Source organism: Scardinius erythrophthalmus (assembly GCF_964197995.2).
Source record: "Scardinius erythrophthalmus genome assembly, chromosome: 6".
Lineage (NCBI taxonomy): Eukaryota > Metazoa > Chordata > Actinopteri > Cypriniformes > Leuciscidae > Scardinius > Scardinius erythrophthalmus.
This window is the reverse complement of record NC_138226.1, coordinates 31,410,646-31,431,111: the sequence shown is the minus strand read 5'-3', so window position 1 is coordinate 31,431,111 and position 20,466 is coordinate 31,410,646. Positions and strand designations below refer to the sequence as shown.

The window sequence follows — 20,466 nt, the reverse complement described above, 5'->3', positions numbered from 1 at the left end:
GATACACTGTGTGGACAGTCATCATTAATTTAGATCGGATTCCAATCACATACACAAATGATCAGATTTGGACTGACAGTTTGAATGCAGTCTCTGATTTTAGCTATATTTTTATGTGTATTTTTTATGAATGTTTTGATGTTGTTTGTTAGCTCTAATCTCAGACAAATATCAATCACTATGTGATAGACAAAGTTTTGAAAACTGAATTGAAATACATTGGATATGCCATTATCATCTGATTGCTTGGAGACGGTTCATACAAAGAAAGGGCTGATACGAATGTGCTAAATAATCTCCCCCATGAGACCATGCGCACACATACAGGTGTTGATTGGTGTGAGATTTCTATTCTGTTCCATGATTATGGCACACTGCACAGCCACAGCACATATTCCCATTCTGTAAGTGCAGTTGTCACAGCAACGAATGTATAGATGGAAGGATTGTATAGATGGAAGGCAGCTCTCATGAGAAATAGTACTGATAGGTGCTGGGTTCCCTTTCGAACGGTCAGTCGTATTGCATAGCTATACACTAAATAGAACACTAGTCCCGTGTGAGTACTTAATTTCTATGGCACACTTCTGAAAAGCATTATCTCAGTTGGACATAAAAACGTTAACAAATTAACGAGAGCCTTGGTCCATTCCTAAGACCATTATGTGGGTATCCAACTTAAATGGATCTTTCAGCTTATTCGCATAGTTTTATTTTTTGGTTTGAGATACAGGGATAGTTAATATATTTACATATATTTAGTTCATATAGCAAAACCATTAGACTGAAAAAAAACAAAAAACATTTAAACGATACTTTGATAATGAGATTTGATGATGATATTGTTGATGATATTTGAATTGTCTCTCTTCAAAACACTTTGATACAAGCGCTCGATTCATATGGATTACTTAATAACTTTTGAAGCTTGAAAGTTTTGGTTGTATGGACTTTCAATAGTGGACAAAACTGTTGAGAGAATATTAAATATATCTTAATGAGTGTTTTCCGAAGATGAACGCGAGACTAACTGAACTAACTCTTTAATAATCTTTACATTTCTTTTTACTGTGTTTATTTAGACATTCTTGATGATATAAAAATGTTTGGTTCCATTACCAGAAACACTATATGCTATTTATATTGAATATTCATTAAAAATAACCAGAAGAAAATAGAATGTTATTTATGTGTCATTTTTATGACAATTATGCAGTTTTTTGCTTTGAGATTATTACCTGTCTTGCAGCTCCTGGTCAGTGAGCTTCAGTTCCTCTTTTAGAGTCTGGTAACGGTCCCACCTCAGCAGTCGAGTCCCGTCATACAGAGCCAGCTCTCGGTCATGCAGTAACCTGAGACAGAACATTAATCACCCAACAATCAAGAACAACAAGAGGAGAGTGAAGATCAGCAATCTGCTCTAAAGTGAAGATCACACGCACAGGAATAGCAGTGTTGGGATTTTCACACCAAGAGAGTATTCTCAGATAAAAAAAAAATACCATAAACAAAAGTATAAAAAAGTTTTTAAAAAATCTTGTGCAAAAAACTTATAGTTGTTTGTCCATCTATTATTATTATAACAAATAAATAATATTATATATAAATAGATATAATTATTATTAATAATAATTTATATTATATTAGCAGTAGTAAAATTTAACATTTAATTTAAAATTCAACTCTAATATCGATCTGCCTGCATTGACACCATTATATGGGAAACAAACTGAGCTGGACGATGACATCATGGTTTTCTCCAGAGCGGCTGTATAGATAAATGAACTAAATTAATAACTTTTTTACAACAAAAATGAACCATCACTGAACTTACTTAAGCTGGACTGTGACGCTATTTTCTTCTGGAAACAAATTTTGTTGCATTATTTTCCTGTTATTTCTGTAAAGCTTCTTTGAAACAATCTGTATTGTAAAAAGCGCTGTATAAATAAATGTGACCGTGTAAAAAATGTCTAGTTGTTTGTCCACCTATTATTATTATTATTATTACAAATAAATCATATTATATATAAATATAATTATTATTAATAATAATTTATATTATATTGGTAGTAGTAATAATAAAAGTAGCAGCAGTAGAAATAATTATATTAGTAATAATAATGTAACTTATTGAAAATTAAAAGTTCATGATAGAATGAAAAGTTAAGTAACTTTTCATTCTATCAATAAATTACTATTACTAATAATAATGTTATTATGAATATTTGATTTATTATTATTATTATTAGCAGCTGTAGTAATAATAAAAAAAATATAATAAAATAATTTATTGAATATAATGAATATTTAAATTAATAACAACAACAACAACAACATTATGAATAATAATAATAGTAATAATAACAACAACAACAACAACAATAACCTTTTGGGTAACACTTTATAATAACTGCACACTATCAATCATTAGTTAAGCATTAGTAAACAGTTAATTCATCATTTATAAAGCATTAATAGACATTAATAAGCAGTTTATAAATACAGTTATAAATGCTGTATTCTTGATTTAAAAGCATATCTATAATGTGTTTAATAATTGTATTTTTATACTTTATTAATGATCAGTTTATCATTTCTAAATGAAGTATTTCTTTATTTTCAAACCGGTTATTTAGGAGTTGTCAGTGATTCATAAGATCACTTAGAAAGTGTAAGTAAATGATTAATAAAGTATTTAAATGTACATTCATACATCTTATTATTCAGACATATAATAATAGTTACTTAGTGTGTTAATAAATGGTTTATTAACATGTATTTCTACTGTAATTCAGGGTTAATTCAGGTAGTTATAAAGCATTTAGTAGTGGTCAGTTAACTACTTTTGTGAGCTCATCTAAAGTGAGGACTATTTATGCCTTGTAAAGCATTTACAAAGGAGATTTAAAGGCTGTTAAATATTTTTATGTTCTTCATCACTGTGTTGTGTTTGTTTCCTTTTTCTGTTTAGAAGATAACTGAGTCTTTAAATCTCCTTTATAAATGCTTTACAAGGCATAAATAGTCCTCACTTTAGATGAGCTCACAAAATAGTTAACTGACCACTACTAAATGCTTTATAACTACCTGCATCTACTACATTTACTTACACTTTCTAAGTGATCTTATGAATCAATGACAACACCTAAATAACTGGTTTGTAAATAATGCAATACTTCATTTAAAAATGATAAATTGATCATTAATAAATTATGAAAATACAATTATTAAACACATTATAGATATGCTTATAAATCAAGAATAAAGCATTTATAGCTGTATTTATAAACTGCTTATAAATGTCTCTTAATGCTTTATAAATGACGAATTAACTGTTTACTAATGCTTAACTAATGATTAATAGCGTGCAGTTATTATAAAGTGTTACCATATTGGGGACCATTCTGGGTGACGGCCAATAAAACTGATTGCATCATTCAGGGTTGGGACATGGTGTAAGCCTCTAAATGAGGGCGGCTGGGGTTGAGGCTGACCTGGACAGCACAGCCAGAGTGCCCAGGTTGACCCGATGGATGCCGTCCAGCAGCACCAGCTTGCCCTCCTGAGCAGCAGTGACCAGCGGGGATGCCCTCCAGGCGGTGTCTCCATTAGGCAGGGTGTACCTCTGCTGGAGCAGGTCCCGCGCTGTCATATCCTACCACACACACACACACACACAGAGAGAGAGAGAGAGAGAGAAGAGAGAGAGAGAGAGAGAGAGAGAGAGAGAGAGAGAGAGAGAGAGAGAGAGAGAGAGAGAGAGAGAGAGAGAGAGAGAGAGAGAGAGAGAGAGAGAGAGAGAGAGAGAGAGAGAGAGAGAGAGAGAGAGAGTCAACGCCTGTCATTTTCTGTATCCTGTAGTGCAGTGACAGAGAGGGTAGGGGTGAAAGAAGGACAGAAGTGTGTGTGTGTGGGCTGGGTTTTAACATTTGCATTTGAGTAGAGCTTCACGTGGAGTCACACTGATCACAGGGCAGCCATTCACACTCAAGGGCTTCACACTGACTGTACAATAACACATCCACAATGACTCAAGATGAAATCAAAAGGGCCATGATCTCAAGTAGTTTCAGATCAATATATCAGATCATTTTAAATAAATATTGTGTCAAATGAACATGTTCAATCATTTTTTTACAAAGGATTTTCTGGTTTGTTCCAGTTTTTTCTTCAGTTCATAACTTTTCTGTTTAAGTTTATTAAATAGCCTAAGTATCTCACATCCTTGGACCATAGTGCCCGATATAATATATACACAATTTACCAGGGTTGCTGCATACTTTTTAAAGTCAAATTTAAGGCTTTTTAAGACTTTTTTAAAGGGATGGTTCAGAGTAAAATCAACCTAGGGTCCTTTGCACCATGACCTCGAGCTAAACACCCCCCCAGAAGCCTTTTTTCCCTTGGTCGATCATTTTCAAAGTTAGAGCTTATTTAGAGATATCAGCCGTATGGCTTAGTGCAGGCGCTAATGGATCCTATGATGTATCTCGTAAATTACCCCACTAATAATGCCCAGAATGGTACCAAACTTCTACAGTAGTACAAATAGGTTCTTTCCTCATAAAATGAGGCATTGGATAGTTTGTAAGTACATCAGGAGTTCATTTAAATAACATTTGTCTGACGGCTCATTCTACTGCTAACCCGGACGTCGACGCCACTTCAGTGGTCTGGGAAAAGCACGTAAAAGTCCTGTCAGAAAGCGATGCACAAGGATGTAGTGTAACGACGCCCAGTTCCAGGAATGCACTAATATTTTGTTGGTAGTACCAGTTTGCAACAATTATTAGTTAACACTAAGTTGTTAACACTTCGGAAAAACTGATATGGTAAAACTGACAACATTATTAACTGTCTTTATAATTGCATTGGAAGCTGAAGCTCGCGATTATGGGAAGGGGGCGTTACATTTCCGACATTTCTATACTGTTTTGGAGTATACATAGTGTGAGTAGTGTTCACACAAAAATTTAAACAGAGAAAAAGTACACTTTAAATACCCGGATGATGCACCGGAAAAAAACAAGTGTGGCATGTTGGACACTTCTTGTACTTAACTGTCACAGCTTTAATTATAGGCCAGACAATGAGCATGTGCAGTCATAAGCACGAGTCTCAGGTTTCTACGGGAAATGAAGTTTCTAAAGACAGCTGCAATGACTTTACCAATCAGCAGTTGGCTCTTTTACTTAGAAGGTGGGATATATTCTGCCATAATGCACGTTGCAGTTTCTCCCATTCATAAGCAAAAGTGAACCGTCTTTCAATATCTATAGTTTTTGGTACGTAGTGCGTAAGTGCATGGTGTATAGTGTGTTTTTTGGGACAAAATCAATATTTCATAATAATACTGTTTTTACTGTATTTTTTATTAAATAAATGTAGCGGTGGTGAGCAGAAGAACATAGCCTCAACCATGTTCAAACATATATAAAAGTATCATAAAGTTCACATTTTATTTTTGTTATTATACACTGAATTTAATTTAGAAAGCCTTGAGCGTCGAAATAAGATCATCTGAACATTTCCTCTAAGACTGTTTGCCAGGTTGTTTGAGGAAAATTAGCATGAACTTTTAAGGCAAGGAAAACATTGAAAAGTTATCTAAAGGTGAATCTACACGGGGAGAACAAAACTATCATAACAAGAGGAAACACAAGACGCAAAACACCATTGCTTGTCAAAGCGAGTGCCAAGACTTTTTCTGGGCCGTGACAAAGTATTTTTTTCCACAACTAAAAGCACCATGTCATAGGGGATGAGCCGTGGCCCGTACGAGTTCACAAAAGGGCTTCAGAGGGCTAGAAAGATGAAGAGCGCTACAAAATTCCTCTTTTCCCCATACACTATGACCTCCTGCTCTCACCGGGCAAAAATAACTTAAGCATGATGCACAAACAGCTTCCCTTTCCTGCTCTATTCTCACTGAGCCAAAGGAATTCCCGACATTCCAGAACAAACGCACGCACGCAGCGGTTTATTACCTGCGGTGCTAATGTTTACTCTCCGTTTTAAGCGGCTCTTCAGAGTCTGTATGAGCTGCATCAAAACACGAGCATGCTGCGATAAGACCCAGATGCTAACGGGCCTCTCAGCTGGTGTGAAAAGCACCCGGACGCTGGTCACGCAGCAAGAGCTCTTCACATCATTTCAGATGAAGTCTCAATGTGCACTGTTAATCCAAAACATCTGTAGGTCTCTCCAAACTTGTACGACTATTGTGGAACACAAATCGAGCAATTTTTATTCCATCATTCCTCAAAATCTAGTGAGCTGCCCTGCTGTCTACATAGGCAGCATCACTACACAGGCAGTAACATGTTGCTAAGCTAACAATGTGATACTCTGGGGCAGCCGTGGCCTATTGGTTAGAGAGTAAGGCTGGTAACCAAAACGTTGCAGGTTCGATTCTCAATACGATTCAGAAAATGGCACCTAAACCCCAATCGCTCCCCAGGCGCATCAGCAAAAATAGCTGCCCACTGCTTGTGTGTGTGTGTGTGTGTGTGTGTGTGTGTTCACTACTCACTGCTCCTATGTGTGTGCACCAACTTGGATGAGGTCAAATTCCAAGTTTGGGTTACCATACTTGGCCTTCACGTCACTTTCACTTCCACTAATGCGTATAAAATACACAAAAACCATGTGAAATAGTGAAGTAATTGGGTAAAATACAAATTGTCATTTGTACTTCACATAATTGAATAACCAAAAATCAATTGGCAAACCTTTTTTTTATTGTAAATTATTTTACCATATCACTGCAGTATATGTAATTTTACTGTAAACTACTATCAGTTCAGTAGATTTTGGAACTGAGTCATTGTGTTCTGACAGCAGAATAGGGCCAATGCTGTTAATGATAACTGGGGGAGATCAAGGACAGTCCATGACTCTGATCCTAAAATAGAAACAACCCAAGAACATATGGCTATTTAAGGACTGCAGCTCAAAAATGGTTTATGTGGTCTTACAAGAATCACAAATATTAAAAACACCAATGATTGCTGATGGAAACTCTGTGACCCCTGTGGTGTATAACCTCTGGCTCTGTGTGCTGATGCCCAGGACAACACTGAGCTTTACTCAACAAACCTCACTTTCCACAGCTGCACACAAATGAGCAAACACAAAACTCATGCTCATGTGATACGAAAGTAAACTCAAAGACCAAAACAGAAGATAGGAATATTCTGGGTTAAAGGCACATCCAGTATTTCCACATTCCCTGACCCCCGTTAGTATACATATATATTTTTTCCTCTCATGAAAATGATTTTGATTTTGAGAGATTGAGCGAATCGTGTAGTCCATAGAAATCTATCCATGATAAAAATACTCCACACGGCTCCAGGGGTTAATAAAGGCCTTCTGAAGCGAAGAGATGCGTTTGTGTAAGAAAAATATCCATATTTAACATGTTACAAAGTAAAACTTTGACTTGAAGGTGAGTAAATCATGGGCTAATTTTCATTTTTGGGTGAACTTTCCCTTTAAAGTAACATTTTAGGATCAATACAAGTTAAGTTCTACTGACAGCGTTTGTGACACAATACCCCAGAAAATAACAGATCGACTACTGGTAGAATAAATTAAACTACGATTTTGTCAACAGCTGAGGTAAGATTCACAACCATTTTCTGTTGTAATTGATAGCATCTGTGGCATAGAGCTTAACTTGAAACTTGCATTGACCCCAGAACATATTCCTCTAAACAAATGTTATCAATTTGTCTTCTCGGGACTGATTAGTTTCTATTATTTTCTCATGTGTTGACATTACCTGATAAAGCATAATTGGTTCAATGCTGTAGCCCAGCATTTCAGCAAACTCTCTCGCAATCATGGATTTGCCACAACCCTGAAAAAAGAAGAAAAAAGAAACAGCATTAGCCAAACCACAAGGCAATATTACAACACGAACATATGATTTACATTGTTCATCTGATCTAATCTTACTCGGAACCTCTTAAATAAGAACACAACCCATGACGCACACACTACCTGATGATCTACCCTGTATTACCTTAACAGGCAGTGTGAATAGAGAGCTATTGTTCTAGTACGACACACATCAACTTTCTAGTTCATAGTGCATTTGCTGCAAGAGGGTGGCCACAGGAAGTTGCCTGTGTACCTTGGCTCCGATCAGACACATGTCTTTGACGAGGTGGGACTGCATCATCTCAGCCAGCAGGCGGTCGTGTGTGGGGGTGCCGATGAACGCGGGACTGCTGTTGGGTGGGCGAATTGGCCGCGTCCCAGAAGGAACCTGATGAGAAACCACAGCATTTCCTTTAGAGGGAAGAAATGGTTCATCTAATTCACATTTCCAAATAAAGCATTATCATATAGCTCTTAGCTACAGTGACACGTGGCTAACCCTGTGGATGCCATCAGTTAGTTTTATTACTTTAGTACTGACTTCGGTACCAAGTCAGTACTGAAATTTAAAAAATGTGACGATATGAGCGGAATTGTAAACACCTCTGATTGCCCATTGTGTTCACACGCTCATCAAATATGTCTGTGATTGGCTACAAAGATCAGCGCTTCAAAAACATGTTGAATGACACTCTTCACATCAATGACATTCTTCACCGTGCGCTTACACAGATACACACGGGAGCATTTGAGGGCCTGCTTGCGCTTTCAAACACTCCCGCTTTCAAAAAACGTTCAAACATTGCGTGCGTTGATAATTGTTGCCAATCACAGACATGGGATAAGATTGATCGCGTGATCAAAATGGCCAATCAGAGATGTTTACGATTCCGCTCAACAGTGTCAAAGCGTCACATTTTTTAAATTTCATTAGTCAGTTTATTTCCCTAAATCAGATATTTCCCTAAAACAGCACTTTACCACCATCGCTGTGTCCTGACCTGAAAGGTGGTGTTCTGGTTGGCAATGTTGAGCGTGACGGCTGCCTGTTCTGCTTGATCTCCACTCACAATCTCAACGTTCACCACTGCAGTCGGAGAAGGCTTTGTGCTCTCATCAGTCAATTCAAACCTCTGAGAAGAGAGTCTCTATAAGTGATAACTGAATACATACAGTATTCAAGCTGTGTATACACCAGTTTACAGCTCAGATTTTAAGCTACTAGGCTACACAACACCATTATTATTATTATTTTGTGTAAGAGTGAGAAAGGACCTTACACTGAGCACCCCTTCTACGGCGGTGCGGCCTTCCTTCCCCAGCATGGCCTGGTATGGGTAAAGCCTCTGGACCAGCTGCTGCGCTGACAGCATGGGGAACCGGTTCTGCAACAGACACAGATGACCTTGAACAATATCTACACAATGAATGTGATGTACCTGGAATGTACGGGAATGCTTATAACCCTTATCGTCAACTGTGACGTTTTGTGACAGAAAGTAGATTGGTGCTCGTATACCTTTTCCACTAGCATAATCAAAGGTCCAGAATCCCGCTTCTCATATACTCAATATGAGACTCATATGTAATCTGGAACAACAGTTCTTGTCCCTGCACACTTAAAAATAAAGGATCCAAAAGGGGGGAACCATTTTTGCTTCCCAAAAGAACCTTTAAATGAAATAACCTTTTGTGGCATGGAAAGGTTCCATGGAAGTTAAAGGTTTTTCATGGAACCATAGATGTCAATAAAGTACCTTTATGTGCACAGTACCGCTATGCATATAAATTAGATTTCAGAACAATCACGTCATGATAATAATTGGTCTTAATGTCAAACATTTTAAGATTAGCTTTGTTTTCACAATTCCAGTAATTCCAGAAATGTCACACTTCCCTCTTAACTGATATGTATAATACTTCATGCGATCTGCTACTCACCAGAACCGTGAGGGCTGATGGGAGATTGTCCACAGGGAAATCAGGCAGGTTTAAGGTGGCAGACTCTTGAGAACAAAGAGTAGTGGCGAAAGACAAGAGCTGGGAAACCCTAAGATGGAGGGAAATTGTTTCAACATTCAGTTTGCAACATAGCCAATGAAAAATCCATGTCTGAAAAGTGCTGTACCTTTCAGGAGGCACATTTGGTCCAATGCTGTACAGATGCTCTAGCTGGTCCTTCAAAAAAAAAAAAAAAACAACAACCTTAGGACACTTTTGGTAATACACATCTATCAAATGCAGATTAATTCATAACGCATGTAGCACCTTGAAGGGAAGGTAGTAGATGTCTCTGGCCTGGAAGCGGGATCGAAGCGGAGGATCCAGTGGGTTTCCTTTGTATCGTGGGACCGGCAGGCCGAGAGCAATGACTCGAAAATCCTCACTTACACGAACAATCTTCCATGCGTCCATCTCTTCTTTAGTGTGCTCCTATCAGAACAACACAAACATAGCAAACAGTAGAGACAGGTAAATAAAACTTTATTTACATAGTATATTTTGAAAATAAAAAAATAAAAAAAAATTGTTTTATTATTTTTAATTAAAATAATAAAATATAATATAATACAATACAAATTTAATTAAATTATTTCATAAATAAATAAATAAAACAAAAAGCAAAACCTCACCTCGAGTGAGTTCGCGTAGTGTTTCAGCGTAGCGCGTCTGTGTTGTTCGTCACACGCATCACACATGACCAGCGTCGGCCAATAGTGAGCCTACGTGTGACGTACAACACAGACGCGCTACGCTGAAACACTACGCGAACTCACTTGAGGCACAGAGAGAAGGAAACGAATAGTGGCATAAAGTCGTTATTTTCGTTTACTTTTTGCGCACAAAAAGTATTCTCGTCGCTTGATAAACTTAAGATTGAGCCACTGATGTCACATGGACTACTTTGATGATTTCTGTATTGCCTTTCTGGACGTGAACAGTATGCCGTCCATTGACTTTCAATGGAGGAACAGAAAGCTCTCGAACAAAATCTAAAATATCTTAAACTGTGTTCCAAAGATGAACGGAGGTATTACGGGCTTGGAACGACATGAGGGTGAGTCATTAATGACATAATTTTCATTTTTTGGTGAACTAACCCTTTAATGTTGTGGTTTGAATAATGACGATGTAAATGTTAAGTTGTTGTAAAGTGTTATCAGCGTCTCTTTCATGAAGCATCAGTTACAGGACAGATCCCTGACCGGTCGGTCTGTATCTGTGACCAGAGGAAGGCCTGTCATACAGCAGGGTTGTCCTCACCTCCAGGAGTTTGTCGTAGCGCTGTGCTGACATGAGGAAGCGTCCATCTTCCAGCTGCATCTCTCGATTCTCGAGCAGGTTATTGAGAACTGGCAACACATTCCTCTCTGCCTTCTCCAGACCCTCCAACACCAGAATCCGACCCTCAGTAGCAGCTCGGACAGCACACTGACAGAGGCAGAAAGGACAGGAACATGTTGAGGAACCTTGCAGGAAGTGATGCGATTTAAGATTGAACAGGGCTTAGATGACATCAATGTGCAGAATAGGGGATCAGACCTTCAAGTTACTGTTCCAGAGCACAATACTGTCTCATTTGAATATTTGAAAAGTAGGAGTAATACTGTAGCTCATACAAATAAATTAACATCAAATCTAGAGTTCAATGAGCAGAATTTTCTTAAAACTGCAATGCTAAAATACAGGGTTATGTACATTCTCATTTTCACTCACTACATACATTTTAAATATTAAATGTGGTGAAAATAAGTGGTGTTTTTAATATGCTTTAAGACAAACCATGTGCAAATTTCTAAGACAACAACATTGCTGAACCAAAGACAGTCTCAAAAACGCGGTTTGAAATTGCTGGTGTTTCTGACATCACAAACTACCTTTTAACCAATCACATCAACGTGCCGGCGGGCTTTAGCATATCATTAACTATGACCGCTCTGATGCAGTGGAGTCTCAAGAGAAGCCAGATTATCCCGGAATATTTTTCTGTTGATGTGAAAAATCAGGTACATTTAGCAATATAGGGTGAATTATGTATATGATGTATATTACAATGTTATGATGAACTATATGCCTTTCTCCACTGATGTTCTGAGTTGATCAAAGCATTTCTAAGGATGCTGATTTTCAGAAGGCAGATGTCTGACTCTAAGATGGTGAACGAGAACATGGTTTGTGTAACATTAGCAACACATTATTATCTGTTTTATAACGTAGTCTAGCAAAAGGCTAATCATATCAATTACCATTGTGTCCGACGTTGTAGAAAGCGATACATAAAACGCATTACCATTCTGATACATCCACTTGTAGACGAGCCTGTATGAGTGAGTGTACAGTAAAATGAAGCAAGGGTGTACAGTTACATTCAAGCTATTTAAAGGCATGAAGAAATGTTTTTCACAAAAAAAAAAAATACATTTAAATGTTATTTTGGGAATCAAAAATTAGTTTTAAGAGACAAAATTATCGACTACAGGGGGACTTTAAAATTCATATTATAGTGACGCAAATTTATTTTTTAGAAATTTTATTTTTTTATAGAAAACAGAACACAGTCAATAATCTCAGAACACAAATATTTGTCCAGGCTTCGCTGCCTATTTTTTCAGATTTGGAAATGACTAAAACCAAATTCCATAATACATACTCTAGGAACCCTGTTTTAAACAGCAAAGCAGAAAGACGTTCTGTGACACAGTTCTGTCTCGAGGAGGAATTCCTATCTGCAGTTTAAGAAAGTGTTCATCAGTCATTTCACCCACTTCACAGAGCAGTTCACTTCTATTTTAGAAACATACAGTTTTTTTTAAGATCTTGCCCCATTTGTGGGTTGAATCTCTAAATCTTGTCTGTTATGAAGATGCAACCATGCAAACATATGTGTACAGGAATCAAACGGCATTGACGTCAAAGGCAGGAAATTCTGGGCTACTCCGATGACCACAAAACAAGTCGCCATATAATTAGGTTAACATGTAAATATATGCCTGATTGTGTGGGAACAGGGCCTATAAATATGTAGCCAGATGGTCCAAATTTAGCACAGGACCCATATCCATTCTGGATGCCATAATCACATAATTGCTAGAAATGCCTGTGAAGCAGACTAGAGAGACTAGTTAAAACCACAAACCAGTGCGTTTGTCAATGAGACAGCAAATTGTAAATTGCTGTCGAGCTAAGTGCTTTTTGACCTGCTTGACCCAACAAGAGACATAAAGTAAAGCCAAGCAGGAAAGAGTTCTCGGACCACAAGTAACTTTTCCTTGTCTTCCTACACAATGATGCCCAATTGGTTGGTGGTGGAATAATGAAGAACAGAACATATGGTATGTTGAATGTTTGATTCTGATTGTTTTCTTTTGTAAGATGTTTTTATTTGGCATTTTTGCCTTTGTTCAGTTGGAGAGAGGACAGGAAACCATGTGGGAAAGAGTGGGATCAGGAAAGGACCACAAACCGGGATTTGAACTCAGGTCGCCCAAAGCGCAACTGCACTACATGTCACAGCACTGTCCATAAGGCTATCCGACAATTCTGATTGGTTGATGAACATTCTAAGGTGTACAATTATTTTCCAGGAAACGCACAGCTTAAGTAGTTCAGGGCAGGTCTCGACCGCATTACAGTTCCATATCACTTTTCGCCAAATTATATCAGTTAGTTCAAAGGTCCTTACAGCCTGCAACAGCAAAAGAACTAAAACCCACAATGACACTGACCAAGCAAATACATCTAACAGACAACAGGATAAATATTACAAACTATTACCATGTTTTTTCAACTAAATTACTTTGTATTATCTATGGAAAGCACACTCCAGCTCTCTTTCCCATACAAAGACACACACATGGAAACATAAACTTGTTGTCAGCGCTTTCTCGTGACTTTAACAGTAACATATTTTTGCAGCTGAAAAGGTACATATCATTTCCCTGTGGAAACGCTCCGCAAGTCGTGGCAACATTATGCATTTAAAAAAAATATTTCAACTGCTTTTTGTCAATTATTCCTTAAAAAAAGCATAGTTCAATTTTTGATGCAGTCAATATATAAAAACATATTTTTTGTTAATTGTAATACAGCTGAATTAAAAAGAAAAAGATTAAAAACTTAAAATAAAAACAAAAAATTAGAAATGTTGCCTTGACAAACAATTAAATCTTAAACTAGAATTAATATGAACTGAAAATATAAAAATAAATACTGATAAAAAAACATTAATAAATACTACAATGATATCTAAATAATGCTTAAATAATGCTGTAAAATATATTTTTTTAAATGATAAAATAAACCAAAAATATGCCTTTAGTCCGTCACAATTATGTTGTGTTAGTTTCATTTTCATGGACTTTTAGTTTGTTCACTGTCAGTTTCCTGTGTCTTAGTTTCCCACCACTCATCTGTTTCCATGGACACCAACTCAATCATCACAGCTGTTCATCACCATTGTGTATTTAAGTTGCTCCATGTGCACTCTTCAGTTGTCCGGTTTCGTGGTGTTATGTCGTTGTTTGCATTACCTCTCTAGTTATTTAATAAATCTTGTTTTATTGACTAGCAATAGCAAGAAGCAGATCATGTATAATGCAACATAGCAGCTATTGTCTGGCTAGTTTTTTTTGCTTCTTTTTTTTCTTTTTTTTTTGATAATGCCTATGCCCCACCTCCTGTTTAAACAGGGAAAAAATTACAAGAATTTTTTTGAGGCCTTTAAAGCGATAGTTCAGCCAAAAATGATATTAAACCCATGATTTACTCACCCCCAAGCCGTTCGAGATGCATATGTCAATCATTTTTCACGTCCTACGTCATACGCCGGCATCCATCTCCCGTGAACGCACGTCGACCGTTGCCGGAAGCCAGTCATTTTCATTTATAAAGTTTTAAATATGTATATTTTTAGGACAAAACCGCAAGGATTACCCTCAGAAGGCCTACGTTTATCCCCCTGGAGCCGGATGGATTACTTTTGTGAAGGATGCATGCACATTTTTGGGACTTGAAGGAGTGGACCCCATAACTTGACATTATAACCACTGAAAGATCTAAGACATTTTCTAAAATAACTGAAAATGTGTTCGTCTGAAAAACTATTGACATTTGCATCTCGAACGGCTTGAGGGTGAGTAAATCATGGGTTTAATATAATTTTTGGCCGAACTATCCCTTTGAGTGATGCGTTTAATAAAATAAAGTTTAATAATAGTGCATGTTATATGTAGTAACTACTGCAATACTCCATTTGAGGTTGCGCTGTAATGTAAATGACACAGTGACAAAGTTCTTTAGCCATATATTCTCTCTTGTAGCTAATAGATTAAATCAGACACTCAATCAGATATACTTTTGAATGGAAAAACCCTCTATGAATAATTGACCATTCAGTCTAAAACATTTCCCATTCACACATAAAGGCAAGTCAACTGGGATTTGTTTGCCTGACACACAAAGCTTGTTAAATAGGTCTGAAAATGAGCGCAAGGCCCAAGAGAGCAGTGCGATGCTCTAGTTAACCACCAGCCCCAACACACAGCCCACCTTTTAAACAAGTCGTCCATGCCTACAGCCCATCAACCAATTCACACAGCAAAAACAAGCAGGAGTGATGGAATCTGATGTAACACTATCACACTGGACTGTGCATTAATGCAAAGCCAAAGCTATGTAACACACTGCTTAAGGCACAATTAACTATCAAAATGCTTTAGAATCATGTGCACTGGGTCTAACAACTCTGATCGCAAAGGTTAAGACTATATACCACTTAAAAATGTGCAGAGAGGGTTTCCATGGTAACATGTTAGCATTTCCTCACTGAAACTTGAGGTCTGAGCGAACCTTTCATTAGATATATGAGCAGAACAGAAGAGCTGTGGCTAATGATTTGATGCCTGGGAACTAGACAAAGCTGAATAAGCGGATATAATCGATCACTTGGACTTCAGAAGAGAAGAGGAGAATTTGCCAGATCCTGCGGGAATTTTTCTTCATTAACCACGAGACTGTGACCTGAATGACATCCCATGTCTCAAGTAGAGCAGAAACAGTTTTGATCCAAAAAAACTATATAATATATAATATTAGTATAATCTTTAAGTTACGTTTTAGGAATATTGTAATGTAATATTGCCTTTTTTTATTTGTCTTTAAATATATTTCTATTTACCTTTAATTCATTTTTACTTTTAGTCAATTTAGCACATATATATATATATATATATATATATATAACTCAATTTAGCATATATATATATATATATAACTTTTCCTTGACTTCCTACACCAAGTCATTTTGTGATGGCCATTTTGTCAGTGGTGGAATAATGAAGAGCAGAACATATGGTATTATATGATGTATATATCATATGTTGAATATAGTATAATTTAATTATTACATTATATAACTAATTGTAATCATACACACACTCACCCAACAATTTATTAGGAACATTTGTTCAACTGCTTGTTAACGCAAATATCTAATCAGCCAATCACATGGCAGCAACTCAGTGCATTTAAGAATGTAGACATGAGCTACTTCCAGCAGGATAATGTGCCATGTCACAAAGCTCAAATCATCTCAAACAAATATATATATATATACAGCGGGGGTAATAAGTATTGAACACGTCATCATTTTTCTCAGTAAATATATTTCCAAAGGTGCTATTGACATGAAATCTTCATCAGATAATGGTAACAACCCAAGTAAGCCATACATACAAAGAAACAAACAAAAATAAGTTCAGAAATTAAGGTATGTGTAATAATGTGAAATGACACAGGGAAAAAGTATTGAACACATGAAGAAAGGGAGGCGCAAAAAGACATGGAAAGCCAAGACAACTGCTGAAAACTTACAGTAATTAAAAAGCAATCCAGCCCCCTGTCAGTGGAAATTAATAACAGCTGGTTTAGTCCTAAATGATGGCCTACAAAAAGGTCTCATTGCCAAGGTGTCACACAAGACACATCTCATGATGGGTAAAAGCAGCTGTCTCAAGACCTTCGCAACCTAATTGTTGCAAAACATAATGATGACATTGGTTATAGGCGCCATTCTAAGCTTCTGAATGGTCCAGTGAGCACTTTTGGGGCCATAATACAGAACTGGAAAGACAATAATTTCACCATAGATTTGCCTCGAGCAGTGCTCCTCGCAAGATTTCTGATAGAGGAGTGAAAAGAATAATCAGAAGAGTTGAGTCTTGGCTTTCCATGCCTTTTTGCGCCTCCCTTTCTTCATGTGTTCAATACTTTTTCCCTGTGTCATTTCACATTATTACACATAACTTAATTTCTGAACTTATTTTTGTTTGTTTCTTTGTATGTATGGCTTACTTGGGTTGTTACCAACATCTGATGAAAATTTCATGTCAATAGCACCTTTGGAAATATATTTACTGAGAAAAATGATGACGTGTTCAATACTTATTTCCCCCGCTGTATATATATATATATATATATATATATATATATATATATATATATATATATATATATATATATATATATATATATATATATATATATATATATATATACAGTGCTATGCATAAGTTTATACACCCATGCTAAAGTTGACTAAAAAGAGGAATAAAAAATCATCTTTTGGAAATTGAACTTAATGCCTTAATTTAAAAAATTAGGAAAAATCCAACCTTTAAGGACACCAATTTTCTTTGTGAATGAATAATGTATCGTAAATAAATAAATGTTCTTCCTTAAAATACAGGGTGCATACGTTTGGACACCCCTATGTTAGCCTTCACCATACCTAGAGATTGGCATGGTTTTATTTCAGTTAGCCTAATAGCTAGTTTGATTTGCATTGAGAGATGATCTTATGGAAAGTACCCCATGCCAATCTCTAGGTATGGTGAAGGCTATGTGATGATGTGGGGCTATTTTAATTCCGAAGGCCAAGGGAACTTTATCAGGATGCATAGTATCCTGGATCCATGAAGTAACTGGCCTTTAAAAATAAAAATCTGCCTGCCTCTATGGGAATTTAACATAGGGGTGTCCAAACTTATGCACCCTGTATTTTAAGGAAGAACATTTATTTATTTATGATACATTATTCATTCACAAAGAAAATTGGTGTCCTTAAAGGTTGGACTTTTCCTAATTTTTTAAATTAAGGCATTAAGTTCAATTTCCAAAAGATGATTTTTTATTCCTCTTTTTAGTCAACTTCAGCATGGGTGTCTAAACTTATGCATAGCACTGTATATATATATATATATATATATATATATATATATATATATATATATATATATATATAAACAATGCTGATGAGTGAAAGGTGAAAGAGACTGACTTGCCTGGTCTATATAAAAGGCAGTTCCTGAGCGGATCTCTCTGCGCTGTTTGAGATCAGTCTCAGTAGTGTCTCTGGACAGGGCAACATATTCAACCTCTCGCTTTGTTAATTCCTAGCAAACAAGGGGAAAAAAGAGAGGAAAGACTATAAAGGACATAGTTGTTATGAAATTGACAGAGTGTTTTATTCTGTAGAAATTCAACATGTATTGTTGGTTGTGGTTGGGAGTGGTAATACTTGAAATTACCAGGTACTGCATGGCAATCGAGCGCCGTAGAGGACCAGGAGGACCAATGAGAAACACGTCCTGTCCAAGAAGGTCCTTCTGCATTATCCAGCGAAGGTGCTGGGTGATCATTTGTGGCAACGCCTCCATCACTGTCAAAATTTTTAAAGATATTACTGAAAAATGCAGACAATGTTCAGACAGACAGACAGACAGACAGACAGACAGATAGATAGATAGATAGATAGATAGATAGATAGATAGATAGATAGATAGATAGATAGATAGATAGATAGATAGATAGATAGATAGATAGATAAAAGTACATTCAAATATTACCTTTTTTAATGTATTTTTGATCAAATAAATGCAGCCTTGATGAGCATAAGGGACTTCTTTCAAAAACATTAAAAATAGTAATGTTTCCAAACTTTTGACCGGTACTGTATACTGTATATAAAATATGTAAATTTATTGTGCACGTTTACATTAAAAATCCTGCATACGTGCTGGGATATTAATATTGTTTAATTGTTGTTCATCACTTATAAAACAATAATAAAGTACTACCTGAAAATGATCTCAACGGCAATGTCAAACCAAAGTGGCATCATGTGCATTAAAAATTATGCTAAACATTTTCTTAGACCTAATATGAATTTTATGAGCCATTTTTTTTGCAATGACTTTTAATCATCTGGTGTTTTGGTGACATTTAATGGACGCATGAAGTCAATTCTCCTCAAGTTCACACAGCAGTGTATTATAACATAGCACATACTGTGATTTACTGGCACAAGTTCTGGATTTCTGGGGGTTTTGAGTCGATATGAGATCTCGCCAATCTTCACAGTGTCACCTGTGGAGACAAACAAAAAGTTCAATTAAATAGAAAAACAAAGCAAACGTAACACAAATAACCAAACATACATTATATATGAAACATTCTATTTTACAAATAATCCTTGTCAACAGAGCAGACATTTATTTTTTAAATGTTAGTAGTATTTATGGAAACGTTAAAGACGGATGTAAACATATCAGAAGCGTATACAAAAAACATAATACAGAGTAAGTTAAATAGAACTTTGTGGGCTCCTCTTGACCTGTCAGTGAACATCAATGTAACACTTAACCTCAAACCTGCTTAATAACAAACTATGAAGACAAGAAGGGCCATATTGTGTGCAGATAAACAGACTTTGGCTTTGTTGAAATCAGTACCTGATGAAGTGTTGAGGAGTTTGACCTCATGTGCGCTGCAGTTCCAACCTTCTTTTGACATTACTGGCCCCAATATATGGCGAATCCTTCTCGCAGCAACAGCTGCTGCTGTCCCTTTAAATAAAATACGCGAATGCATCCCGACCCTTTAAAAGTGCTGTTAAATTACAAATATACCGGCTACACTGTTATATATTCACTGCTGTTTCATCACGCTCACGTCATGAGTGTTTACATCACCGGTGCACAGATCTAGACGGAGCGAATTAGGTGAAGGACAGAAACTGTCCGTTTGAATACGTCTTCCGTGTGGAACCGGCTGTTGCATTATGGGTTCCACGGGAAACAAACTTACAAACCCTGTCAAAGAGCGTTGGTTTCTAGGAATAACTCGCAAAACAATAACTTCTGTTTAGCTTGGGGTTACCAATGTCAAAGATCTCTGTAATCTATTAGGTTTTACTTAAACTGACTAGTGTCTAATCTAAAATCTACTATAAATAAGAACGAAGATTGGGTGAAAACTAAACTAAACTAAATAAAATGCAATACAATAAAATGGTGTCTTAGGCTGAACGGTTACACATCGTCTTGTTGTATTAGAGAATCATATTATTTTAGCTATTGTATATGAAGTTAGTGACTCGAAAGGCTAATCTAATCTAATACTGTTATAAAAGAAATAAATAAGTGGAACTCAGCTCAGCCCAGACAGCAACATAGTGTCGGCCCAGATCCGGCCCACATCTGGTACATGTGGATTGCACAAGGCCCAGATGTGGGCCGG

General features: G+C 36.5%; 1 protein-coding gene across 2 annotated transcripts in view; it reads right to left on the bottom strand.

Annotated features, from left to right (window-relative positions):
• vwa8 (von Willebrand factor A domain containing 8) overlaps positions 1 to 20,081 on the bottom strand; it is a 121,970-nt gene extending 101,889 nt beyond the window's left edge. For both annotated transcript variants that reach the window (XM_081368942.1, XM_081368941.1), the window contains exons 1-14: positions 19,680 to 20,081; positions 19,237 to 19,314; positions 18,477 to 18,607; positions 18,231 to 18,341; positions 11,155 to 11,322; positions 10,159 to 10,323; positions 10,019 to 10,068; positions 9,832 to 9,940; positions 9,171 to 9,275; positions 8,892 to 9,023; positions 8,144 to 8,278; positions 7,790 to 7,867; positions 3,498 to 3,658; positions 1,239 to 1,352 (exon numbers count right to left, since the gene is read on the bottom strand). In XM_081368942.1, the coding sequence (XP_081225068.1) occupies positions 1,239 to 1,352; positions 3,498 to 3,658; positions 7,790 to 7,867; positions 8,144 to 8,278; positions 8,892 to 9,023; positions 9,171 to 9,275; positions 9,832 to 9,940; positions 10,019 to 10,068; positions 10,159 to 10,323; positions 11,155 to 11,322; positions 18,231 to 18,341; positions 18,477 to 18,607; positions 19,237 to 19,314; positions 19,680 to 19,818 (1,676 nt within the window). In that variant the 5' untranslated portion in view covers positions 19,819 to 20,081. The remainder of the gene's footprint in view (positions 1 to 1,238; positions 1,353 to 3,497; positions 3,659 to 7,789; positions 7,868 to 8,143; positions 8,279 to 8,891; positions 9,024 to 9,170; positions 9,276 to 9,831; positions 9,941 to 10,018; positions 10,069 to 10,158; positions 10,324 to 11,154; positions 11,323 to 18,230; positions 18,342 to 18,476; positions 18,608 to 19,236; positions 19,315 to 19,679) is intronic.
• Positions 20,082 to 20,466: the final 385 nt, after the last annotated feature.